The sequence below is a fragment of the Lampetra planeri genome, chromosome 39, assembly GCF_965212315.1.
Source record: "Lampetra planeri chromosome 39, kcLamPlan1.2.h2, whole genome shotgun sequence".
Taxonomy (NCBI): domain Eukaryota; kingdom Metazoa; phylum Chordata; class Hyperoartia; order Petromyzontiformes; family Petromyzontidae; genus Lampetra; species Lampetra planeri.
Window position 1 is genome coordinate 11,094,723 of NC_136145.1, and position 28,000 is coordinate 11,122,722.

General features: G+C 48.4%; 1 protein-coding gene across 3 annotated transcripts in view; it reads right to left on the reverse strand.

The window, feature by feature from the left end:
• The window catches only part of LOC144731630 (TBC1 domain family member 25-like), an 89,098-nt gene that overhangs the window by 18,837 nt on the left and 42,261 nt on the right, over window positions 1-28,000 (reverse strand). For all 3 annotated transcript variants that reach the window (XM_078612835.1, XM_078612834.1, XM_078612836.1), the window contains 2 exons: window positions 10,051-10,141; window positions 437-585 (listed from right to left, as the gene is read on the reverse strand). In XM_078612835.1, the coding sequence (XP_078468961.1) occupies window positions 437-585; window positions 10,051-10,141 (240 nt within the window). The remainder of the gene's footprint in view (window positions 1-436; window positions 586-10,050; window positions 10,142-28,000) is intronic.

A 28,000-nucleotide genomic window follows, 5' to 3' on the forward strand; every position in this document is an offset into this window, starting at 1 on the left:
CACGCAGGTAGAAAAATAATAGATCACGACGTTTCGATCGCAACACATGCAATCGTCTTCAGGTGGGACAACCACAGCAAGAAAAAACTGCTGAAGTAGGCAAACTGAAGACGATTACTTTACCGAAAGAACCAAAGAGTTTGGATTCCTGCAGTCACGAAAGCTTCAAATCAAGATAGGTCTTTTATGGATATTCAGATTTATCATAAATAATACATTGAATATGTTTTTGTTCTACTATTTAAAAAAGTTTAAATATTGAGACCATGCCTCCAGCCCCCAACCTCCCACCGCTCCCCTCCCTGCCTCCCCATGCTTCTCCCCCACCCCCCACCTCCGTCACAGTGACCTTATCATCGTGGCACCATGAGTCGTCTGTGCCGTGGCATCAGTGGCCGTGTGCGGTGCCGTGGGCGCTGCCCACGTCTGCCCTTACCCTGATTCTGCATGCCTGAGATGCGCGTCTGGTGCCGCACCCTATCGGCCTCCAGTGACGTGAGCTCCAGGTGGTGGCTGCTGAGGATCTCAAAGAGGCGCACGGCCTCGTCGTGTGGGAACTCCCTCTGGAAGCCCAGCAGCAACCACCTATGCGGCAATAACGACAACGACAACAAACGCAAGGAAGGAGAAACCATGAACACGCATTATTACGCGACGTTTTCCCATGTGCAGTCGAGAACCTGACGTGTAGCTATCAGGCCAAATGCATTTGCATATTTGCCAATAGTTATTTTTGCTCTTCCTTGTGTCTCCCAAGTTTTTGGCAATAACCCTCTGATCAATTAGGGCCTGTTTTTCAGAGAGTAAGTCCCTAGTACCAACACTACTTTGTACGAAAGTTGTGTCCAGATTGGATCGTCTGCACGACCGTTATCGTGTCTCCCCGTTACAGATGGACGGCGCTTGTGGACCATGTACCCCAAACCTTAGGTGAAGTGCAAGTGTAGTGTATCGGACGAGGCACACGCAGAAATCTGGAGGCACCACAGTTTATTATAACATCTAGCCTAGGGATAACACAACGCTTAACACTAAAACGCAACACTGGGGAAGGGGGAATATACTCTAGACCCCTTGAAGGGGGTCTCTTATCCCTCAGCCCTTCTAGCCGATCTCCCGGGCTCCCCGCCGCGCCGCCAAACCGATCGCTTCCCACACCGGACTGAGGCCTCCGCTTCGCCCTCGTTCCTCTTCCCTGCTCCAAGCCTCACCCCCGGGCCGCTCCCGGCCACGCCTCCTGCTCGGTCTCTTAATAGGAACAGGAGCCAGTGTCACATGTCCCCAGGCCCTCCCATCCGGGTCCCCTTAACTCCCCTGAGCCGGCACATCCAGGCAGGGCCGCTTCCCGTGACGTCTCCGTCAACTCCCCGCAGATGTACGTGCCCTCACTCATATCAATCGTGGGTGCTTCTCGCATACACCCCGTAGGGATGCTACTTACATTGCTACACAAGCATTAATAAAAACACATCACAGCAAGCCCAGCCATCTGTCACGTGTTGAACCAATGCTGCGGACATGCACTCTCAAAAGGCCTTGTGGTTGACTGGAAGTGTGAAAAATACTTTTTTTATGTGGAGGGACAGATATATGAAGGAGATATGTAATCTGCTTATTTATGTTGGGACTGATATTATCTATAATGATGTGACTGCTCATTTTGTATGAGGCATCAATATAATTTTCCATCCAACCTCACTGGTTCAAGCAAACCTCACTGCTGGTGAGACACTGTATGTTGACACCGGTCCAGAGTTTTTCTTGTTATTGAACCTCCCAGAAGGCCTCGTGGTGGACATGGAGTGTAAGTAATACACTGTTCTGTTACTGACATATGTGGTGTCACAGGGATATTAAGGAGATATATTATCAGTTATAATCTGTCCTCGCTGCATTTTATATGCCGTGTTGGTGGCATATCAGAGCAATCAGCTGGGACCTCGCATCTCAGCCCAAGCCACACAGGGTGCTTACACATTGACGGCTTGAGTGGACGTCTCCCCTGAGTGGCTCGTGTCTCTACAGTAGACCTCTTATCTGCGCAGTGACTAGAATATTGCCACCCACGTGGCTGCAGGAGCCCAGAGGTACAGATGATGATGCGCATAAGATGGCAGGAGGGGGGCGAGATGCTACCTACCTCGCCCGGTATGCGGGATGTCGTGGGTTTGATCCTGACCCTGACGCCTGCTGCATATTTGAAGTTTGCATGTTCTCGCTGTGGTCGTGTGGATTTTTCTCCGGGTCTTCCGGTTTTTCCCTCCACATTTAGAAATATGCGTTTAGAATATTTGGCTGCTAATAAATGTCCACATGATAAGCCATAAGAGTTTTTTTCTGGGTTATATTGCATAAATATAAAACATGTCAATTCGTTACGAGTTCAGCACATTGGTGTGTTGGAGATAAGCCACTTTGTTGAGCTATCATTTGTGTCCAGGTCGCTTCTGAAAAAGAGCTAGACCAGACATGGGCAAAGCACGGCCCGCGGGCCATATACGGCCCGTTGGGCTTTTTAATCCGGCCCGCCGAACTTGTCCAAATATTACTATTAAATAAAATTTTACCTTCCTCCTGTAATGCCCCCATTTCCCCAATAGATGGCGGACTTTGACCGGGAGAGAGAGAGAATATTCGTATGAGCAATTCATGTTTCTATTGAAAGTAAGTTAACAGTAATATTTGGGTACAGTATTGTTTTTGGAAGCATTCACTGTAATATGGTAAGAACGTTTACTTCACCGCATCATCGTATGAATGATGCGAGAAGAGATTAACGGGTTCTTATGTTAGCGATTTACGTACTCGGCGCTTTCGCTCTCTAAATTACGGCTTGAATGAGGGGGAGGGGTATGACTACATCACAAAATTAATATCTTACTAGGAATCTTATATAACAAAAGTTATATACATAACTGATACGCTTTGTGTAATTCAACAAAACAAACAAAACTTAACTCCGAGTTCTCTCAGAATTTCACGAGTCCGTTCTAGACCCCACAGTTTTTTTAAAGAGTTTTAAGCACAGAAAACATAATTAAAGTTTGAAAAATCATTAATTATACAAACTTTTCAATAATTTCCTTCTTCACTTCGATTTCAATTTTCTTTAAAAACTTCTTCTCACCAACATTACCACTCATTACCACTTTCTCCGAAGGCAAGTTTGTAAAATAATGCATGGTACAGACAGCAGACATCTTGTGTTCGGAGATCAAAAGCAAATTTGAAAAGTCAGTTTATCACGCAGGACTGTGACTCGCCGTGTGGAACTGATTGATAAAAATATAGCCAGTCAATTAAACAAAAAGTCTGTTTCCCTTGAATTATATTCACTAGCACTGGATGAAAGTACGGACATAAAAGACACTGCTCAGCTCCTCATTTTTATCCGAGGCATTGACGACAGTTTTGCGATAACAGAGGAATTTTTGACCATGGAGTCCCTGAAAGGAACAACGCGGGGAGAGGACTTGTATAACCAGGTATCTGCTGTCATCGAAAGAATGACGCTACCTTGGAGTAAACTTGTCAATGTCACAACGGATGAATCGCCAAATTTAACTGGAAAAAATGTTGGGCTGCTGAAAAGAATCCAGGATGAAGTGAAAGAGGAAAACCCTGTCCAGGATCTTATTTTCCTTCACTGCATCATGCATCAGGAATCCCTGTGTAAGTCTGTATTGCAGCTTAATCATGTCGTGAATCCAGTCGTAAAACTTGTGAACTTTATACGAGCAAGGGGACTTCAGCACCGTCAGTTTATTACATTCCTGGAGGAAACTGATGCAGATCATCAGGACTTGCTGTACCACTCTCGTGTCCGCTGGTTAAGTTTGGGGAAAGTGTTACAACGAGTGTGGGAGCTGAAAGAAGATATCATCGCATTTTTGGAGTTGATGGGGAAATCTGACGAATTCCCTGAGCTAAGCGACAAGAACTGGCCTAGTGACTTTGCGTTTGTTGTGGACATATTTTCACACATGAATGAGCTGAATGTGAAACTGCAGGGGAAAGATCAGTTTGTTCACGACATGTACAAACATGTGAAAGCCTTCAAATCCAAGCTCACTTTGTTCTCCGGACAAATTGCGAACAAATATTTCGCTAATTTCCCCACACTTGCCATGCAGGAAGAGGCACCGCGAAACGCAAAAAAATACAGCAAATCACTTGAGGACCTGCACGGAGAATTCTGCCATAGGTTCTCTGATTTCGAAAACATTGAACAGTCACTTCAGCTGGTGTCCTGTCCCCTGCCACAAGACCCTGAAACAGCACCACAGGAGCTGCAGTTGGAACTGATAGATCTTCAGTCTGACTTCGTCCTAAAGGAAAAGTTCAACTCTGTTAAACTGAATGACTTTTATGCTTCACTTAACAGAGCCACGTTTCCAAACCTCCTGAAGACTGCACAGAAGATACTGACTTTGTTTGGCTCGACTTATGTGTGTGAGCAGACATTCAGCGTCATGAACGCCAACAAAGCCCGTCACAGATCAAAGTTAACGGATCAGCACCTCAGATCTATCCTGAGCATTTCCACAACCAAAATAACTCCAGACTTGGATGCACTGGCAAAAATGGGAGATCAACAACACTGTTCCCACTGAAACTGAAAGTGATTATGTGTTGCTGCAGCGAGGTTGGAGCCAAATCTCCATCACACAGCCTGTGTGGCTGCTCTAACCTGTTAATGTAGATAATGAAGAAGTTCAAGTGAGGTAATTGGTTTGGGCGCAGGCCTCAGTTGTTTTCATGATGTTTGATCAGTCACGTTACGACATGTTTTTGTATTGTTCATGTTCGTGCAATTTGTTAAATTGCCTTGCAAATAAATGCTTTGCTACCTGTTAAAGGCCACATCCTTTCATGTAATGATTTTTACATGTCATTTATATTAGTTCACACAAACACTCCATCCATCTGTTCCTGGCCCGGCCCCTCTGTCAAATTTTAGAACCCATTGTGGCCCGCGAGTGAAAAAGTTTGCCCACCCCTGAGCTAGACTATATAGCTCAGTGGGCCTTACCTGGTAAAATAAAAAAATAGTTTCTAGTATTACAGTTTACATATTTTAGAATAGTCACTCTATATCTGTTTTATGTTTATGCGAGTTATTATTTTGTTACTATTAAACACGTTATTTGGTTCTGCTGCTGTTGGAAGTGCTGCATAGGCACAAATAAACCACAACAAATTACACGTTTGTAGTGACTGTACTTGTCACTGTGCTGCTTGGACTTGCGAAGTCACGGCCGGTAATTTCGTGCGCCGCGGTTGTCAGTTTGACCATTTTTTTTATCTTGTTGTCGTGTGTATATATTGTACAGTTTGGTTGGGCTATTTATGGTTGCCTTGTTATGTTGGTGGAGCACACTTGTTGCTTGTGTTAGTTTACGTCGGTTGCTTGTTTTGGGGGAAGTTAGCAGCCGGGATGGCTGGAAGCTACGTAGGGGGGGGGGGGTGATGTTGTGACTGTACTTGTCACTGTGTGGTGCTGGGACTTGCAAAGTCACGGCCGGTAATGTTGTCATTGTGGGCAGCCCAGGTTCTGGGCTGCAGTACCAACACTAGCAGTGGTTGGGTGAGTGCTGGTGAGCGCAAAAGCACCGTGAGCAGTGTGCGGTTCCGGCTCCCAGTGAGGGAGCGAGAGTGAACGTCAGCCAGCCAGGGTTACTCAGGGGCATGATACTCTGGCTGACTTGTTGTCACGTGACCGGACGATACTGGAGGGGGGCCACCAGTGGATGGGGGCCGAGGGGCGGTCATGTGGTCCCGGAGAGCTCTCGGGAACATTCGAGAAGGAGCCCGAGGAGCCTGGAAGGTGGGCGGGGCTAAGGGCGGAGCCAGCCCCAGCCCGGGAGGATATAACGGGAGCTCGAGGTTCTTCAAGTGTTGGTGTTCGAAGATCCACATCGGGGAGAAAAAAACCTCTCGCCACGCGGTCCGGGACCCAGTTTGTGGTCCGGACCGGGGTAGCCAACTGTGTCTAGTTCTGCCATAGCGTGGTTAGATGGGCATTTGAGACTTGAGCGTAGGTTGTGTTCGTGCTGTTGTGTGAATAAATAGTGTTGTTCCTAAGATAACGTCTGCGACTCAGTTGGACTCACTACAACTGGTGTCGGAAGTGGCCAACTTGCTAGGCTATAGCTAGCGGTAGACGGAAGATTTCTACACGTCGCAGAGTTTGTGTGCGAGCTTCGGACGACGGAGACGATGATGAGCTGATTCTGCCCACGGCCGCCGAGGACGGAGCGGAGACGCTGGCCGCGGAGCAGGGCATAGTCGGAGCACAGGGCGCCTCGCCTTTTGTTGAGGAGCTCGTCAGGGACACGCATGGCCGTCTCGCTGATATCGTCCAAGCGGCGTCCTCCATCCTCATCGAGATGCAGTCCTTCCCCTCGATTGCGAAGGAAGGATTGGCGGAGCTGTCCGAACGAGCCGACTTGGCAGCCATTTCGCGAAGGGCAGGAATGCATCTCCCGCTGCCCACGCTCGCGGGCGCCATTTTACCGCCGGCGGGGAGCGTGGAGCCCACCAAGCTTAAAGCGGGGACGTCTTCGTCACTTGACGTCCAGTCGCTCCATCGGCTGCCCTTCATTAAATAATTTGTTTCCTCCAGCGGAGATTGAGTGGCATTTAAGAGAAGATTCCTCACGAATGCCGACGTGGCGGGGTGGTCGGAGGCGGACGCGCTGAAGGCGCTTCCCGCCGCCCTCGATGACGATGCTTTAGCAGCGTTTCTCGCCATCCCGCCGTCCGAGAGGTCGACCCTCACGCAGACGTTTGACCAGATGGCCACCACTTTTGAGCCACTGCTGAACACCCGCCAGAAATTTGCGGTGAGGTGGAGAGGTGATGCTGAGTCGGCCCTCGCTTACAGGAGTGCACTTTTGGTGCTGGTGAAGGCCGCGTATCCGCTCATGGGTCACGATGGCCATGATGCGCTGGTGCTTGAGAAGATGTTGGAGCTTGCTGAGGATCTTCGCACTGTCCTTCCCGCCGACGGCGGGGACGTGTCTTTGCTCAAGATCGCCAGGTGTATCGAGGCGCAGCAGACCCTGCAGCGTGACAGGGTGTTGGTGGCATGCTCCGCGTCTTCCGCGGAGCCCGAGGGTTACACGGTCAGAGAGGCCATGTTCGCGTGCTCGCTGCATCAGCGGGGCACCGATCGACAAGGTGATGGTAATCGGCGGCGGGACGACCAGCGGCGGGCGAGGTCTGATTCATCCCGTTGCAGTGACGGACGGGTCACCTGCTACAACTGCGGCCTGCTGGGGTATGTCCAGTCGGGCTGTCGGGTTCCTCGACGGCGGGCCTTGGGACGTCCACCTTCCTATGACTCCATCCCCCCTAAGGCGCCGCACGACTGATGCCTCACACGCGGCCGCTCGTGTCGGCCTCGCATACTCGGAAGGCCAAGAACCCAACGACCCACCCTACTGATCTGCATGAGGAGCCGGCTTCGTCGGGTCGATTTCTTGCTTCCCCCAGCTCTCCCAAGGCGGTCGAGCCAAACCCGTCTGGAGGACCGGCATCACGGACTCGTTCAAAGACTCGTTTTGCATGATCCCGCACATTGCACACTCCCACACCGTCATGGGCTGTCGCGCTCGCGTGAGTCATGGCCAGTGTTTAGCTGATCCTGCCCTCCATCGAGCTCACGAGCGTTGTTACACGTTGAGGGTGGGAGATGGTGGTTGTGGGGATTTTGTGCGTCGCGGTTGTCAGTTTGACCGTTATTTTTTAATCTAATTGTTGTGTGTACATATTGTACAGTTGGGTTGGGTTATTTATGGTTGCCTTGCTATGTTGTTGGAGCACACTTGTTGGTTGTTATGTTAGTTTACATCGGTTGCTTGCTTTGGGGGAAGTTAGCAGCTGGGACGGCTGGAAGCTACGTAGTGGGGTGTGATGTTGTGATTGTACTTGCCACTGTGTGCTGCTGGGACTTGCGAAGTAACGGCTGGTAATGTTGTCATTGTGGGCAGCTCGGGTTGCGGGCTGCAGCACCAACACTAGCGGTGGTTGGGTGAGCACTGGTTAGCGCGAAGGCACCGCGAGCAGTGTGCGGTACCGGCTCACAGTGAGGGAGCGAGAGCGAGCATCAGCCAGTCAGGGTTACTCTGGGGCATGATACTCTGGCTGACCTGTTGTCACGTGACCGGACGATACTGGAGGGGGGCCACCAGTGGACGGGGGCCGAGGGGCGGTCACGTGGTCCCGGAGAGCTCTCGGGAACATTCGAGAAGGAGCCCGAGGAGCTTGGAAGGTGGGCGGGGCTAAGGGCAGAGCCAGCCCCAGCCCCGGAGCATATAACGAGAGCTCCATGAGGAGCTCGGGGTTCTTCAAGTGTTGGTGTTCGAATATCCACATTGGGGAGAAGACGCCTCTAGCCACGCGGTCCGTGGTCTGGACCGGGATAGCGAACCGTGTCTAGTTCTGCCGTAGCGTGGTTAGATGGGCATTCGAGACTCAGGTGTAGGTTGCGTTATGTTCGTGCTGTTGTGTTAATAAATAGTGTTGCTCCCAAGATAACGTCTGTGACTCAGTTGGACTCACTACAGTTCATCAATTACAACAAAGGCTTTTGGCCAGCCATCGAACAAAGACGGTCACCGCATTACGCTCTTTCAGATGCGTTTCTGCGGCCATCTGGAATGCTCTTTCTTCCAATATTAGGAAGCCAATGGAGCTACACACGTTAAAATCATCTTGATTTTTGTGTTTACTTTGTTGTCCTTCCCTCACACCTCCGATAAGCACTATTGGCTATGTACGGTGCGAAACATTTTTTACGTACATACAATAACATCACCGTGTGGCCTTTAAAGGAAAAATATGCAATAAGAGACATTTAAGGCAATGGCTCTTTCGTGCTTAACAGTGTTCATTTTACTACCATCAGTTACAAATAATCATCCTGAGGTGACTCTGCACTACAGAGAATTAAGAATTTTACACTGATTTATGTTTGTTCGATATTTTGTATTTATTATGAGGCAAGATTGTTTTGGTCCGATTTTTATTTGCTTCATTGCTGCATCTTATTTGATTTGTTTTGGTCTTGTCACTTTTGGTGACCCAGGTCAGCCTTGTTAAATGAGACTCATCCTAGTCTAGAGTTTCTCACGTGGTTAAACAAAATTAACTTAAGATTTATGGTCATGATGCGTACAAGATATAGGGCCCACTTCACCTTTGCCGTGAATGTTCCTTTCTTTGTAATTATTGGCAGAAACATTGGTGAGGTCTCTCTAACCAAATCACCAAGGTGATGTGCGTCGGCCATTTTGTCAAGAATTCACTGTGCCCCTTAAACAAGTGTTGAGGATCTGGCGACGACTCACTCAGAGACGGAGGTGAGGTTAAGGGCTTTCGCCATTTATTAAGGGCTACACAAGACACAAGGGGGGTGAACCACTTCCCAGAGGTTAGGGGTCCCGGGCTAGGTCCCACTGGGTCCCAACACAGCCGGCTACCCTGTGCTGTCTCCTCTGCGCCGGCCGTGGGGTCATCCAACACGGCCGACCGAGGAGCACAGCCACGTCCCGCCCTGGTGCTGTGCTATCTCCACTATCCCTACCCTCTTGACCCTGGCTCCCCGTTTCACCCTCTCTCGACCCTTTACTCCAGCTACGACTCCGCTTATGTCACGGGGTCCACCTTTCAACCTCGAGGAGCTGTGTCATCATGTGCACTGTCATCGCACCGGACAGCGCACACGACACCACTACTCTCATCTACTCCTCTACACAAGTAACCACGACTGTCTGTGTGTGGATTATCCAGTTTTCCAATTAACCAGGCTTGAATTAAATTTACGTGCATGCACTGCTTATATTAGCTGGGCGGTGGTGGCTATGCACGTAGCCTGTAATCCAGCATGGTGGGGGCAAGGGTGGCGAGGATTTTGCTGAGAAAACCTCTGTGTTAAGCTCGTTTTCACACTCAGTATTATCCGTGCTTTCCTTTTAACCGGACCATCTCCTTTCTCCCCAAATGGAGAGCCGCCGATATTTCAAGGCACCGTCACACTGGGCGTACCGGTGGCAGAAGTTGAGGCCCCCGAGCTCTTCATCCATGAGGTGGTCGAAGAGCTCCCGGTCAAGCGTCTTCAGGAGGTCCTCCACCACTTCTGCAGGCCGCGACATCACACAGCCAGCACACAACCGTTAAGGGTGCGTGACGACACATGGATCCGTCAATTAAAAATCATTAATTTGCTTGCTAGATACCGCCGTGCAGTGATAGTTAGGTCACTGGACTTGCAATCCGGAGATCGCCATCATGACAGTTTAAACCATGGGTACGTTCATTAAATCCCTCCCCATGCCACTGTCCACCCAGAAGTACAAATGGTGGGGTAAAGCGTGAGTACTCGCACCTTTTTCAAGACATCTGGCCAACCTCTAGTGGAGGCCCATCTTCAACCAGTGGTTTGAGCCGTGCCTTTACCTATTACAATGCCTATCTTAATTTTAGAACTTTCGTGACTGCAGGAATTATTATTTGTTTCTTTCGGTTAAGTCACGTCTAAAGATAAAATAATAAATTATTTAATTTAATTTATTATTTTATCTTTAGACGTGACTTAACCGAAAGAAACAAATAATAATATTACAATGCCTGATAAGCATGATTCATATTACAAGTTTAAATGTAAAACGTAAAAAAAAAACAACAGGCAAACAAAACAGTCCAAATGTGTCTGCGTTTGAGGGAGTGTTGGGAGGCGATTATCTCTGTTGGAGACCCTGGGCCAGTGGAAAGACATTGCAGGGATCTAATGTAGAGACACAGATGCCTCTGCTGGTAGCACGATCTAACGTCACGTGACGTTAGAAGCGGTGCTCGATTGGATGAGCTGAGAGCACGTGTCCAGAAATGGTTCCGATTGGATGAACTAAGGGCACATGACCGGAAGCGGTGCTTAATTGGGCGAGCTAGGGGCACGTGACCGGAAGTAGGCCCCGTTGGACGACTCAAGGGCACGTGGCCTGAAGTGGGGTCTCTATTGGACGGGTAACGATACGTGGCCTTGATACAGTAAGGGGCGGGGCCGGGGCCAAGGGATAAGGGGGGAGCGTAAGTGGGATTCAGGCTTCGTTTTGGGGGATCCAGCTCGCTAACAGACGTGCACATAGTGAACAGCCTAACCAGAATTAGCCACACTTAGTAACAGAACCCAGTGTACAGTAAAGTTGTTAATAAACGCATTGCCTCCAAGAACGGTGTGTGTGCGCGTCAGTTACATACACTACACTAAGACTCATATCCACTCGGATCCTGCAAGGGGTGTTTAGCCAATTCAGTGTTGCGTTGCGGGATGAAACAGCACCCAGGGAAAAAAACTAACATAACCGTCAGGCCCAGATAACACAGAGATAACGCTCAATTCCACGCAGCTCATACATCTCCGGACTTTGCACCCATCATAGGTGTAATCATAATAAATTCAGGGGAAAACCCCATTGACAAGGAATATGCTTTACAACCACTTTGGCTCAAAGTTGTACCTGTGCAGTCACACTCACACCTTACACTGTCCTGCTTCATTTAACCTTCTGTACAACTCATTGTTGAGTCATCTTTGAATGCGAGGGGGGGAGGTGCAATGTAAATACCAGAAATTTACAGCGGCCAGAGTTCACCATTCAACCCGATGCTAGCCCTACCCCGACCGAACAAGCCAGCCAAGTCACTACTAACTCTTCTACTGATAGCCCTACCTTCACCGCTTGCATCAGAACATTAACCAATTTTTGTTCACTTTTAAATTTTGGTGTTCACAGCACTGATGGCAAAGCGGTCAAATGTCAAGAGGGCTTCACTGATTTTGTGAAACAGAGGGCCTGACTGATTTTATGGAGCAGAGGGCCTCAGATATTGTGGAGCAGTAGTGCCTCGATGATTTTGTGGAGCAGAGGGACTCACTGATATTACGGAGCAGAGGGCCTTCCTGATCTTTTGGAACAGAGGGAGTCACTGATTTTGTGAAACAGAGGGCTGCACTGATTACGTGGAGCAGAGGGCATTACTGAGATTGTGGAACAGATGGCCTCACTGATTTTGTGGAACAGGGCCTCGCTGATTTTGTGGAGCAGATAGCCTCAGATTTTGTGCAACAGAGGGCCTCACTGATTTTGTGGAGCAGAGGGCTTCACAGATTTTGTCGCGCAAAGGGCCTTACTGATTTTGTAGATCAGATGGCCTCACTGATTTTGTGGAACAGAGGGCCTCGCTGGCTTTGTGGAACAGAGGGCCGCACTGATTGCGCGGAGCAGAGGGTCTCGCATATTTTGAGGAGCAGAGGGTCTCACATATTTTGAGGAGCAGAGAGTCTCACATATTTTGAGGAGCAGAGGGCCTTACTGATTTTGTGGAGCAAAGGGCCTCACAGATTTTGTGGAACAGATGGCCTCACTGATTTTGTGGAACAGAGGGCCCCACTAATTATGTGTGAGGAGAGGGTCGCACATTTTGTGGAGCAGAGAGCCTTCCTGATTTTTTGGAAGAGGGACTCACTGATTTTGTGGAACAGAGGGCCTCACTGATTTTGTCAAGCAGATGTCCTTACTGATTTTGTGGATCAGATGGCCTCACTGATTTTGTGGAACAGAGGGCCTCACAGATTTTGTGGAAGAGGGCCTCGCTGATTTTGTGGAACAGATGACCTCACAGATTTTGTGGAGCAGATGGCTATCATTGATTTTGTGGAACAGAGGACATCACTTATTTTGTGGAACAGAGGGCCTCGCATATTTTGTGGAACAAAGGGCTTCACTTATGTTGTGGAATGGAGGGGCTCACAGATTTTGTGGAGCAGAGGGCCAGGCAAATTTTGAGGAGCAAAGGGTCTCACATATTTTGAGGAGCAGAGGGCCTTACTGATTTTGTGGAGCAAAGGGCCTCACAGATTTTGTGGAACAGATGGCCTCACTGATTTTGTGGAACAGAGGGCCCCACTAATTATGTGTGAGGAGAGGGTCGCACATTTTGTGGAGCAGAGGGCCTTCCTGATTTTTTGGAAGAGGGACTCACTGATTTTGTGGAACAGAGGGCCTCACTGATTTTGTCAAGCAGATGTCCTTACTGATTTTGTGGATCAAATGGCCTCACTGATTTTGTGGAACAGAGGGCCTCACTGGGTTTGTGGAACAGAGGGCCGCACTGATTGCGCGGAGCAGAGGGTCTCATATTTTGAGGAGCAGAGGGCCAGGCAAATTTTGAGGAGCAGAGGGTCTCACATATTTTGAGGAGCAGAGGGCCTTACTGATTTTGTGGAGCAAAGGGCCTCACAGATTTTGTGGAACAGATGGCCTCACTGATTTTGTGGAACGGAGGGCTCCACTAATTATGTGTGAGGAGAGGGTCGCACATTTTGTGGAGCAGAGGGCCTTCCTGATTTTTTGGAAGAGGGACTCACTGATTTTGTGGAACAGAGGGCCTCACTGATTTTGTCAAGCAGATGTCCTTACTGATTTTGTGGATCAAATGGCCTCACTGATTTTGTGGAACAGAGGGCCTCACTGGGTTTGTGGAACAGAGGGCCGCACTGATTGCGCGGAGTAGAGGGTCTCATATTTTGAGGAGCAGAGGGCCAGGCAAATTTTGAGGAGCAGAGGGTCTCATATTTTGAGGAGCAGAGGGCCTTACTGATTTTGTGGAGCAAAGGGCCTCACAGATTTTGTGGAACAGATGGCCTCACTGATTTTGTGGAACGGAGGGCTCCACTAATTATGTGTGAGGAGAGGGTCGCACATTTTGTGGAGCAGAGGGCCTTCCTGATTTTTTGGAAGAGGGACTCACTGATTTTGTGGAACAGAGGGCCTCACTGATTTTGTCAAGCAGATGTCCTTATTTATTTTGTGGATCAGATGGCCTCACTGATTTTGTGGAACAGAGGGCCTCGCTGATTTTGTGGAACAGATGGCCTCACAGATATTGTGAAACAGATGGCTTCATTGATTTTGTGGAACAGAGGACATCACTTATTTTGTGGAACAGAGGTCCTCGCATAATTTGCGGAACAAAAGGATTCACTTATGTTGTGGAATGGAGGGGCTCACAGATTTTGTGGAGCAGAGGGCCTGGCAAATTGTGTGGAACAGAGGGCCTCATTAGATTATGTGGAACAGAGGGTTTGACTGATTTTGTGGAACAGACGGTCTCACTGATTTTATGGAGCAGACGGCCTCAGATTTGTGCAACAGAGGGCCTCACTGATTTTGTGGAGCAGAGGGCTTCACAGATTTTGTCGCGGAAAGGGCCTTACTGATTTTGTAGATCAGATGTCCTCACTGATTTTGTGGAACAGAGGGCTTCGCTGGTTTTGTGGAACAGAGGGCCGCACTGATTGCGCGGAGCAGAGGGTCTCACATATTTTGAGGAGCAGAGGGCCAGGCAAATTTGAAGGAGCAGAGGGTCTCACATATTTTGAGGAGCAGAGGGCCTTACTGATTTTGTGGAGTAAAGGGCCTCACAGATTTTGTGGAACAGATGGCCTCACTGATTTTGTGGAACAGAGGGCCCCACTAATTATGTGTGAGGAGAGGGTCGCACATTTTGTGGAGCAGAGGGCCTTCCTGATTTTTTGGAAGAGGGACTCACTATTTTTGTGGAACAGAGGGCCTCACTGATTTTGTCAAGCAGATGTCCTTACTGATTTTGTGGATCAGATGGCCTCACTGATTTTGTGGAACAGAGGGCCTCACTGGTTTTGTGGAACAGAGGGCCTCACAGATATTGTGAAACAGATGGCTTCATTGATTTTGTGGAACAGAGGACATCACTTATTTTGTGGAACAGAGGTCCTCGCATAATTTGCGGAACAAAAGGATTCACTTATGTTGTGGAATGGAGGGGCTCACAGATTTTGTGGAGCAGAGGGCCTGGCAAATTGTGTGGAACAGAGGGCCTCATTAGATTATGTGGAACAGAGGGTTTGACTGATTTTGTGGAACAGACGGTCTCACTGATTTTATGGAGCAGACGGCCTCAGATTTGTGCAACAGAGGGCCTCACTGATTTTGTGGAGCAGAGGGCTTCACAGATTTTGTCGCGGAAAGGGCCTTACTGATTTTGTAGATCAGATGTCCTCACTGATTTTGTGGAACAGAGGGCTTCGCTGGTTTTGTGGAACAGAGGGCCGCACTGATTGCGCGGAGCAGAGGGTCTCACATATTTTGAGGAGCAGAGGGCCAGGCAAATTTGAAGGAGCAGAGGGTCTCACATATTTTGAGGAGCAGAGGGCCTTACTGATTTTGTGGAGTAAAGGGCCTCACAGATTTTGTGGAACAGATGGCCTCACTGATTTTGTGGAACAGAGGGCCCCACTAATTATGTGTGAGGAGAGGGTCGCACATTTTGTGGAGCAGAGGGCCTTCCTGATTTTTTGGAAGAGGGACTCACTATTTTTGTGGAACAGAGGGCCTCACTGATTTTGTCAAGCAGATGTCCTTACTGATTTTGTGGATCAGATGGCCTCACTGATTTTGTGGAACAGAGGGCCTCACTGGTTTTGTGGAACAGAGGGCCTCACAAATTTTGTGGAAGAAGGCCTCGCTGATTTTGTGGGACAGATGGCCTCACAGATATTGTGGATCAGATAGCTTCATTGATTTTGTGGAACAGAGGACATCACTTATTTTGTGGAACAGAGGTCCTTGCATATTTTGTGGAACAAAGGGCTTCACTTATGTTGTGGAATGGAGGGGCTCACAGATTTTGTGGAGCAGAGGGCCAGGCAAATTTTGTGGAACAGAGGGCCTCATTAGATTATGTGGAACAGAGGGCCTCACTGATTTTGTGGAACAGAGGGTCTCACTGATTTTATGGAGTAGACGGCCTCAGATTTCGTGCAACAGAGGGCCTCACTGATTTTGTTGAGCAGAGGGCTTCACAGATTTTGTCGCGCAAAGGGCCTTACTGATTTTGTAGATCAGATGTCCTCACTGATTTTGTGGAACAGAGGGCCTCGCTGGTTTTGTGGAACAGAGGGCCGCACTGATTGCGTGGAGCAGAGGGTCTCACATATTTTGAGGAGCAGAGGGCCAGGCAAATTTTGAGGAGCAGAGGGTCTCACATATTTTGAGGAGCAGAGGGCCTTACTGATTTTGTGGAGCAAAGGGCCTCACAGATTTTGTGGAACAGATGGCCTCACTGATTTTGTGGAACAGAGGGCCCCACTAATTATGTGTGAGGAGAGGGACTCACTGATTTTGTGGAACAGAGGGCCTCACTGATTTTGTCAAGCAGATGTCCTTACTGATTTTGTGGATCAGATGGCCTCACTGATTTTGTGGAACAGAGGGCCTCACTGGTTTTGTGGAACAGAGGGCCTCACAAATTTTGTGGAAGAGGGCCTCGCTGATTTTGTGGAACAGATGGCCTCACAGATATTGTGAAACAGATGGCTTCATTGATTTTGTGGAACAGAGGACATCACTTATTTTGTGGAACAGAGGTCCTCGCATAATTTGCGGAACAAAAGGATTCACTTATGTTGTGGAATGGAGGGGCTCACAGATTTTGTGGAGCAGAGGGCCAGGCAAATTGTGTGGAACAGAGGGCCTCATTAGATTATGTGGAACAGAGGGTTTGACTGATTTTGTGGAACAGAGGGTCTCACTGATTTTATGGAGCAGACGGCCTCAGATTTTGTGCAACAGAGGGCCTCACTGATTTTGTGGAGCAGAGGGCCTCACTGATTTTGTGGAACAGAGGGCCTCGCTGGTTTTGTGAAACAGAGGGCCGCACTGATTGCGCGGAGCAGAGGGTCTCATATTTTGAGGAGCAGAGGGTCTCACATATTTTGAGGAGCAGAGGGTCTCACATATTTTGAGGAGCAGAGGGCCTTACTGATTTTGTAGAGCAAAGGGCCTCACTGATTTTGTGGAACAGAGGGCCCCACTAATTAGGTGTGAGGAGAGGGTCGCACATTTTGTGGAGCAGAGGGCCTTCCTGATTTTTTGGAAGAGGGACTCACTGATTTTGTGGAACAGAGGGCCTCACTGATTTTGTCAAGCAGATGTCCTTATTGATTTTGTGGATCAGATGGCCTCACTGATTTTGTGGAACAGAGGGCCTCACTGGTTTTGTGGAACAGAGGGCCTCACAAATTTCGTGGAAGAGGGCCTCGCTGATTTTGTGGAACAGATGGCCTCACAGATATTGTGAAACAGATGGCTTAATTGATTTTGTGGAACAGAGGACATCACTTATTTTGTGGAACAGAGGTCCTCGCATAATTTGCGGAAGAAAAGGATTCACTTATGTTGTGGAATGGAGGGGCTCACAGATTTTGTGGAGCAGAGGGCCAGGCAAATTGTGTGGAACAGAGGGCCTCATTAGATTATGTGGAACAGAGGGTTTGACTGATTTTGTGGAACAGAGGGTCTCACTGATTTTATGGAGCAGACGGCCTCAGATTTTGTGCAACAGAGGGCCTCACTGATTTTGTGGAGCAGAGGGCTTCACAGATTTTGTCGCGCAAAGGGCCTTACTGATTTTGTAGATCAGATGTCCTCACTGATTTTGTGGAACAGAGGGCCTCGCTGGTTTTGTGGAACAGAGGGCCGCACTGATTGCGTGGAGCAGAGGGTCTCACATATTTTGAGGAGCAGAGGGCCAGGCAAATTTTGAGGAGCAGAGGGTCTCACATATTTTGAGGAGCAGAGGGCCTTACTGATTTTGTGGAGCAAAGGGCCTCACAGATTTTGTGGAACAGATGGCCTCACTAATTTTGTGGAACAGAGGGCCCCACTAATTATGTGTGAGGAGAGGGACTCACTGATTTTGTGGAACAGAGGGCCTCACTGATTTTGTCAAGCAGATGTCCTTACTGATTTTGTGGATCAGATGGCCTCACTGATTTTGTGGAACACAGGGCCTCACTGGTTTTGTGGAACAGAGGGCCTCACAAATTTTGTGGAAGAGGGCCTCGCTGATTTTGTGGAACAGATCGCCTCACAGATATTGTGAAACAGATGGCTTCATTGATTTTGTGGAACAGAGGACATCACTTATTTTGTGGAACAGAGGTCCTCGCATAATTTGCGGAACAAAAGGATTCACTTATGTTGTGGAATGGAGGGGCTCACAGATTTTGTGGAGCAGAGGGCCAGGCAAATTGTGTGGAACAGAGGGCCTCATTAGATTATGTGGAACAGAGGGTTTGACTGATTTTGTGGAACAGAGGGTCTCACTGATTTTATGGAGCAGACGGCCTCAGATTTTGTGCAACAGAGGGCCTCACTGATTTTGTGGAGCAGAGGGCCTCACTGATTTTGTGGAACAGAGGGCCTCGCTGGTTTTGTGAAACAGAGGGCCGCACTGATTGCGCGGAGCAGAGGGTCTCATATTTTGAGGAGCAGAGGGTCTCACATATTTTGAGGAGCAGAGGGTCTCACATATTTTGAGGAGCAGAGGGCCTTACTGATTTTGTAGAGCAAAGGGCCTCACAGATTTTGTGGAACAGATGGCCTCACTGATTTTGTGGAACAGAGGGCCCCACTAATTAGGTGTGAGGAGAGGGTCGCACATTTTGTGGAGCAGAGGGCCTTCCTGATTTTTTGGAAGAGGGACTCACTGATTTTGTGGAACAGAGGGCCTCACTGATTTTGTCAAGCAGATGTCCTTATTGATTTTGTGGATCAGATGGACTCACTGATTTTGTGGAACAGAGGGCCTCACTGGTTTTGTGGAACAGAGGGCCTCACAAATTTCGTGGAAGAGGGCCTCGCTGATTTTGTGGAACAGATGGCCTCACAGATATTGTGAAACAGATGGCTTCATTGATTTTGTGGAACAGAGGACATCACTTATTTTGTGGAACAGAGGTCCTCGCATAATTTGCGGAACAAAAGGATTCACTTATGTTGTGGAATGGAGGGGCTCACAGATTTTGTGGAGCAGAGGGCCAGGCAAATTGTGTGGAACAGAGGGCCTCATTAGATTATGTGGAACAGAGGGTTTGACTGATTTTGTAGAACAGATGGTCTCACTGATTTTATGGAGCAGACGGCCTCAGATTTTGTGCAACAGAGGGCCTCACTGATTTTGTGGAGCAGAGGGCTTCACAGATTTTGTCGCGCAAAGGGCCTTACTGATTTTGTAGATCAGATGGCCTCACTCATTTTGTGGAGCAGAGGGCCTTCCTGATTTTTTGGAAAAGGGACTCACTGATTTTGTGGAACAGAGGGCCTCACTGATTTTGTCAAGCAGATGTCCTTACTGATTTTGTGGATCAGATGGCCTCACTGATTTTGTGGAACAGAGGGCCTCACTGGTTTTGTGGAACAGATGGTCTCACAGATTTTGTGGAGCAGATGGCTTCATTGATTTTGTGGAACAGAGGACATCACTAATTTTGTGCAACAGAGGGCCTTGCATATTTTGTGGAACAAAGGGCTTCACTTATGTTGTGGAATGGAGGGGCTCACAGATTTTGTGGAGCAGAGGGCCAGGCAAATTTTGTGGAACAGTGGGACTCATTAGATTATGTGGAACAGAGGGCCTCACTGATTTTGTGGAACAGAGGGTCTCACTGATTTTATGGAGTAGACGGCCTCAGATTTTGTGCAACAGATGTCCTCACTGATTTTGTGGAACAGAGGGCTTCGCTGGTTTTGTGGAACAGAGGGCCGCACTGATTGCGCGGAGCAGAGGGTCTCACGTATTTTGAGGAGCAGAGGGCCAGGCAAATTTTGAGGAGCAGAGGGTCTCACATATTTTGAGGAGCAGAGGGCCTTACTGATTTTGTGGAGCAAAGGGCCTCACAGATTTTGTGGAACAGATGGCCTCACTGATTTTGTGGAACAGAGGGCCCCACTAATTATGTGTGAGGAGAGGGTCGCACATTTTGTGGAGCAGAGGGCCTTCCTGATTTTTTGGAAGAGGGACTCACTATTTTTGTGGAACAGAGGGCCTCACTGATTTTGTCAAGCAGATGTCCTTACTGATTTTGTGGGTCAGATGGCCTGACTGATTTTGTGGAACAGAGGGACTCACTGGTTTTGTGGAACAGAGGGCCTCACAAATTTTGTGGAAGAAGGCCTCGCTGATTTTGTGGAACTGATGGCCTCACAGATATTGTGGAGCAGATGGCTTCATTGATTTTGTAGAACAGAGGATATCACTTATTTTGTGGAACAGAGGTCCTCGCATATTTTGTGGAACAAAGGGCTTCACTTATGTTGTGGAATGGAAGGGCTCACAGATTTTGTGGAGCAGAGGGCCAGGCAAATTGTGTGGAACAGAGGGCCTCATTAGATTATGTGGAACAGAGGGCCTGACTGATTTTGTGCAACAGAGGGCCTCACTGATTTTGTGGAACAGAGGGCCTCGCTGGTTTTGTGAAACAGAGGGCCGCACTGATTGCGCGGAGCAGAGGGTCTCACATATTTTGAGGAGCAGAGGGTCTCACATATTTTGAGCAGCAGAGGGTCTCACATATTTTGAGGAGCAGAGGGCCTTACTGATTTTGTAGAGCAAAGGGCCTCACAGATTTTGTGGAACAGATGGCCTCACTGATTTTGTGGAACAGAGGGCCCCACTAATTAGGTGTGAGGAGAGGGTCGCACATTTTGTGAAACAGAGGGCCTCACTGACTTTGTCAAGCAGATGTCCTTACTGATTTTGTGGATCAGATGGCCTCACTGATTTTGTGGAACAGATGGCCTCACTGATTTTGTGGAACAGAGGGCCTCGCCGGTTTTGTGGAACAGAGGGCCGCACTGATTGTGCGGAGCAGAGGGTCTCACATATTTTGAGGAGCAGAGGGCCAGTCAAATTTTGAGGAGCAGAGGGTCTCACATATTTTGAGGAGCAGAGGGCCTTCCTGATTTTTTGGAAGAGGGACTCACTATTTTTGTGGAACAGAGGGCCTCACTGATTTTGTCAAGCAGATGTCCTTATTGATTTTGTGGATCAGATGGCCTCACTGATTTTGTGGAACAGAGGGCCTCACTGGTTTTGTGGAACAGAGGGACTCACAAATTTTGTGGAAGATTGCCTCGCTGATTTTGTGGAACAGAGGGCCTCACTGATTTTGTGGAACAGAGGGCCTCGCTGGTTTTGTGGAACAGAGGGCCGCACTGATTGTGCGGAGCAGAGGGTCTCACATATTTTGAGGAGCAGAGGGCCAGGCAAATTTTGAGGAGCAGAGGGTCTCACATATTTTGAGGAGCAGAGGGCCTTACTGATTTTGTGGAGCAAAGGGCCTCACAGATTTTGTGGAACAGATGGCCTCACTGATTTTGTGGAACAGAGGGCCCCACTAATTATGTGTGAGGAGAGGGTCGCACATTTTGTGGAGCAGAGGGCCTTCCTGATTTTTTGGAAGAGGGACTCACTATTTTTGTGGAACAGAGGGCCTCACTGATTTTGTTAAGCAGATGTCCTTACTGATTTTGTGGATCAGATGGCCTCACTGGTTTTGTGGAACAGAGGGCCTCACAAATTTTGTGGAAGAAGGCCTCGCTGATTTTGTGGAACAGATGGCCTCACAGATATTGTGGAGCAGATGGCTTCATTGATTTTGTGGAACAGAGGACATCACTTATTTTGTGGAACAGAGGTCCTCGCATATTTTGTGGAATTAAGGGCTTCACTTATGTTGTGGAATGGAGGGGCTCACAGATTTTGTGGAGCAGAGGGCCAGGCAAATTTTGTGGAACAGAGGGCCTCATTAGATTATGTGGAACAGAGGGCCTGACTGATTTTGTGCAACAGAGGGTCTCACTGATTTTATGGAGCAGACGGCCTCAGATTTTGGCAACAGAGGGCCTCACTGATTTTGTGGAGCAGAGGGCCTCACTGATTTTGTGGAACAGAGGGCCTCGCTGGTTTTGTGAAACAGAGGGCCGCACTGATTGCGCGGAGCAGAGGGTCTCACATATTTTGAGGAGCAGAGGGTCTCACATATTTTGAGGAGCAGAGGGTCTCACATATTTTGAGGAGCAGAGGGCCTTACTGATTTTGTAGAGCAAAGGGCCTCACAGATTTTGTGGAACAGATGGCCTCACTGATTTTGTGGAACAGAGGGCCCCACTAATTAGGTGTGAGGAGAGGGTCGCACATTTTGTGGAGCAGAGGGCCTTCCTGATTTTTTGGAAGAGGGACTCACTGATTTTGTGGAACAGAGGGCCGCACTGATTTTGTCAAGCAGATGTCCTTACTGATTTTGTGGATCAGATGGCCTCACTGATTTTGTGGAACAGAGGGCCTCACTGGTTTTGTGGAACAGAGGGACTCACAAATTTCGTGGAAGATTGCCTCGCTGATTTTGTGGAACAGATAGTCTCACAGATTTTGTGGAACAGATGGCTTCATTGATTTTGTGGAACAGAGGACATCACTTATTTTGTGGAACAGAGGGCCTCGCAAATTTTGTGGAACAAAGGGCTTCACTTATGTTGTGGAATGGAGGGGATCACAGATTTTGTGGAGCAGAGGGCCAGGCAAATTTTGTGGAACAGAGGGCCTCATTAGATTATGTGGAACAGAGGGCCTCACTGATTTTGTGGAACAGAGGGTCTCACTGATTTTATGGAGCAGACGGCCTCAGATTTTGTGCAACAGAGGGCATCACTGATTTTGTGGAGCAGAGGGCTTCACAGATTTTGTCGCGCAAAGGGCCTTACTGATTTTGTAGATCAGATGTCCTCACTGATTTTGTGGAACAGAGGGCTTCGCTGGTTTTGTGGAACAGAGGGCCGCACTGATTGCGCGGAGCAGAGGGTCTCACATATTTTGAGGAGCAAAGGGTCTCACATATTTTGAGGAGCAGAGGGTCTCACATATTTTGAGGAGCAAAGGGTCTCACATATTTTGAGGAGCAGAGGGTCTCACTTATTTTGAGGAGCAGAGGGCCTTCCTGATTTTTTGGAAGAGGGACTCACTGATTTTGTGGAACAGAGGGCCTCACTGATTTTGTCAAGCAGATGTCCTTACTGATTTTGTGGAACAGAGGGCCTCACTGGTTTTGTGGAACAGAGGGACTCACTGGTTTTGTGGAACAGAGGGACTCACAAATTTTGTGGAAGATTGCATCGCTGATTTTGTGGAACAGATAGTCTCACAGATTTTGTGGAGCAGATGGCTTCATTGATTTTGTGGAACAGAGGACATCACTTTTTTTTTGGAACAGAGGGCCTCGCATATGTTGTGGAACAAAGGGCTTCACTTATGTTGTGGAATGGAGGGGCTCACAGATTTTGTGGAGCAGAGGGCCAGGCAAATTTTGTGGAACAGAGGGCCTCACTGATTTTGTGGAACAGAGGGTCTCACTGATTTTATGGAGCAGACGGCCTCAGATTTTGTGCAACAGAGGGCCTCACTGATTTTGTGGAGCAAAGGGCTTCACAGATTTTGTCGCGCAAAGGGCCTTACTGATTTTGTAGATCAGATGTCCTCACTGATTTTGTGGAACAGAGGGCTTCGCTGGTTTTGTGGAACAGAGGGCCGCACTGATTGCGCGGAGCAGAGGGTCTCACATATTTTGAGGAGAAAAGGGTCTCACATATTTTGAGGATCAGAGGGTCTCACTTATTTTGAGGAGCAGAGGGCCTTACTGATTTTGTAGAGCAAAGGGCCTCACAGATTTTGTGGAACAGATGGCCTCACTGATTTTGTGGAACAGAGGGTCCCACTAATTATGTGTGAGGAGAGGGTCGCACATTTTGTGGAGCAGAGGGCCTTCCTGATTTTTTGGAAGAGTGACTCACTAATTTTGTGGAACAGAGGGCCTCGCTGGTTTTGTGAAACAGAGGGCCGCACTGATTGCGAGGAGCAGAGGGTCTCACATGTTTTGAGGAGCAGAGGGTCTCACATATTTTGAGGAGCAGAGGGTCTCACTGATTTTGTGGAACAGAGGGCCCCACTAATTATGTGTGAGGAGAGGGTCGAAGATTTTGTGGAGCAGAGGGCCTTCCTGATTTTTTGGAAGAGTGACTCACTAATTTTGCGAAACAGACGGCCTCTCTGATTTTGTCAAACAGATGTCCTTACTGATTTTGTGGATCAGATGGCCTCACTAATTTTGTGGAACAGAGGGCCTCACTGGTTTTGTGGAACAGAAGGCCTCACAAATTTTGTGGAAGAGGGCCTCGCTGATTTTGTGGAACAGATGGTCTCACAGATTTTGTGGAGCAGATGGCTTCATTGATTTTGTGGAACAGATGACATCACTTATTTTGTGGAACAGAGGTCCTTGCATATGTTGTGGAACAAAGGGCTTCACTTATGTTGTGGAATGGAGGGGCTCACAGATTTTTTGGAGCAGAGGTCCAGGCAAATTGTTTGGAACAGAGGGCCTCATTAGATAATGTGGAACAGAGGGCCTGACTGATTTTGTGGAACAGAGGGTCTCATTGATTTTATGGAGCAGACGGCCTCAGATTTTGTGCAACAGATGGTCTCACTGATTTTGTGGAGCAGAGGGCTTCACAGATTTTGTCGCGCAAAGGGCCTTACTGATTTTTTGGAAGAGGGACTCACTATTTTTGTGGAACAGAGGGCCTCGCTGGTTTTGTGGAACAGAGGGCCGCACTGATTGCGCGGAGTAGAGGGTCTCACATATTTTGAGGAGCAGAGGGTCTCACATATTTTGACGAGCAGAGGGTCTCACATATTTTGAGGAGCAGAGGGCCTTACTGATTTTGTGGAGCAAAGGGCCTCCCAGATTTTGTGGAACAGATGGCCTCACTGATTTTGTGGAACAGAGGGCCTCACTGGTTTTGTGGAACAGAGGGCATCACAAATTTTGTGGAAGAGGGCCTCGCTGATTTTGTGGAACAGATGGCCTCACAGATATTGTGAAACAGATGGCTTCATTGATTTTGTGGAACAGAGGACATCACTTATTTTGTGAAACAGAGGTCCTCGCATATTTTGTGGAACAAATGGCTTTACTTTTGTTGTGGAATGGAGGGACTCACAGATTTTGTGGAGCAGAGGGCCAGGCAAATTGTGTGGAACAGAGGGCCTCATTAGATAATGTGTAACAGAGGGCCTGACTGATTTTGTGGAACAGAGGGTCTCACTGATTTTATGGAGCAGACGGCCTCAGATTGTGTGCAACAGAGGGCCTCACTAATTTTGTGGAGCAGAGGGCTTCACAGATTTTGTCGCGCAAAGGGCCTTACTGATTTTGTAGATCAAATGTCCTCACTGATTTTGTGGAACAGAGGGCCTCACTGGTTTTGTGGAACTGAGAGCCTCACAAATTTTGTGGAAGAGGGCCTCGCATATTTTGTGGAACAAAGGGCTTCACTTATGTTGTGGAATGGAGGGGCTCACAGATTTTTTGGAGCAGAGGGCCAGACAAATTTTGTAGAACAGAGGGCCTCATTAGATTATGTGGAACAGAGGGCCTCACTGATTTTGTGGAACAGAGGGTCTCACTGATTTTATGGAGCAGACGGCCTCAGATTGTGTGCAACAGAGGACCACACTGATTTTGTGGAGCAGAGGGCTTCACAGATTTTGTCGCGCAAAGGGCCTTACTGATTTTGTAGATCAAATGTCCTCACTGATTTTGTGGAACAAAGGGCCTCGCTGGTTTTGTGGAACAGAGGGCCTCACTGATTTTGTGGATCAGATGGCCTCACTGATTTTGTGGAACAGAGGGCCTCGCTGGTTTTGTGGAACAGAGGGCCGCACTGATTGCGCGGAGCAGAGGGTCTCACATTTTTTGAGGAGCAGAGGGTCTCACATATTTTGAGGAGCAGAGGGTCTCACACATTTTGAGGAGCAGAGGGCCTTACTGATTTTGTGGAGCAAAGGGCCTCGCTGATTTTGTGGAACAGAGGGCCTCACTGATTTTGTGGAACAGAGGGCCTCGCTGGTTTTGTGAAACAAAGGGCCGCACTGATTGCGCGGAGCAGAGGGTCTCACATATTTTGAGGAGCAGAGGGTCGCACATATTTTGAGGAGCAGAGGGTCTCACATATTTTGAGGAGCAGAGGGCCTTACTGATTTTGTGGAGCAAAGAGCCTCACATATTTTGTGGAACAGATGGCCTCACTGATTTTGTGGAACAGAGGGCCCCACTAATTATGTGTGAGGAGAGGGTCGCACATTTTGTGGAGCAGAGGGCCTTCCTGATTTTTTGGAAGAGGGACTCACTGATTTTGTGGAACAGAGGGCCTCACTGATTTTGTCAAGCAGATGTCCTTACTGATTTTGTGGATCAGATGGCCTCACTGATTTTGTGGATCAGATGGCCTCACTGATTTTGTGGGACAAAGGGCTTAACTTATGTTGTGGAATGGAGGGGCTCACAGATTTTGTGGAGCAGAGGGCCAGACAAATTTTGTAGAACAGAGGGCCTCATTAGATTATGTGGAACAGAGGGCCTCACTGATTTTGTGGAACAGAGGGTCTCACTGATTTTATGGAGCAGACGGCCTCAGATTGTGTGCAACAGAGGGCCACACTGATTTTGTGGAGCAGAGGGCTTCACAGATTTTGTCGCGCAAAGGGCCTTACTGATTTTGTAGATCAAATGTCCTCACTGATTTTGTGGAACAAAGGGCCTCGCTGGTTTTGTGGAACAGAGGGCCTCACTGATTTTGTGGATCAGATGGCCTCACTGATTTTGTGGAACAGAGGGCCTCGCTGGTTTTGTGGAACAGAGGGCCGCACTGATTGCACGAAGCAGAGGGTCTCACTTATTTTGAGGAGCAGAGGGTCTCACATATTTTGAGGAGCAGAGGGTCTCACACATTTTGAGGAGCAGAGGGCCTTACTGATTTTGTGGAGCAAAGGGCCTCGCTGATTTTGTGGAACAGAGGGCCTCACTGATTTTGTGGAACAGAGGGCCTCGCTGGTTTTGTGAAACAAAGGGCCGCACTGATTGCGCGGAGCAGAGGGTCTCACATATTTTGAGGAGCAGAGGGTCGCACATATTTTGAGGAGCAGAGGGTCTCACATATTTTGAGGAGCAGAGGGCCTTACTGATTTTGTGGAGCAAAGAGCCTCACATATTTTGTGGAACAGATGGCCTCACTGATTTTGTGGAACCGAGGGCCCCACTAATTATGTGTGAGGAGAGGGTCGCACATTTTGTGGAGCAGAGGGCCTTCCTGATTTTTTGGAAGAGGGACTCACTGATTTTGTGGAACAGAGGGCCTCACTGATTTTGTCAAGCAGATGTCCTTACTGATTTTGTGGATCAGATGGCCTCACTGATTTTGTGGATCAGATGGCCTCACTGATTTTGTGGAACAAAGGGCTTAACTTATGTTGTGGAATGGAGGGGCTCACAGATTTTGTGGAGCAGAGGGCCAGACAAATTTTGTAGAACAGAGGGCCTCATTAGATTATGTGGAACAGAGGGCCTCACTGATTTTGTGGAACAGAGGGTCTCACTGATTTTATGGAGCAGACGGCCTCAGATTGTGTGCAACAGAGGGCCACACTGATTTTGTGGAGCAGAGGGCTTCACAGATTTTGTCGCGCAAAGGGCCTTACTGATTTTGTAGATCAAATGTCCTCACTGATTTTGTGGAACAAAGGGCCTCGCTGGTTTTGTGGAACAGAGGGCCTCACTGATTTTGTGGATCAGATGGCCTCACTGATTTTGTGGAACAGAGGGCCTCGCTGGTTTTGTGGAACAGAGGGCCGCACTGATTGTGGGGAGCAGAGGGTTTCACATATTTTGAGGAGCAGAGGGCCAGGCAAATTTTGAGGAGCAGAGGGTCTCACATATTTTGATGAGCAGAGGGCCTTACTGATTTTGTGGATCAGATGGCCTCACTGATTTTGTGGAACAGAGGGCCTCACTGGTTTTGTGCAACAGAGGGCCTCACAAATTTTGTGGAAGAAGGCCTCGCTGATTTTGTGGAACAGATGGCCTCACAGATATTGTGGAGCAGATGGCTTCATTGATTTTGTGGAACAGAGGACATCACTTATTTTGTGGAACAGAGGTCCTCGCATATTTTGTGGAACAAAGGGCTTCACTTATGTTGTGGAATTGAGGGTCTCACAG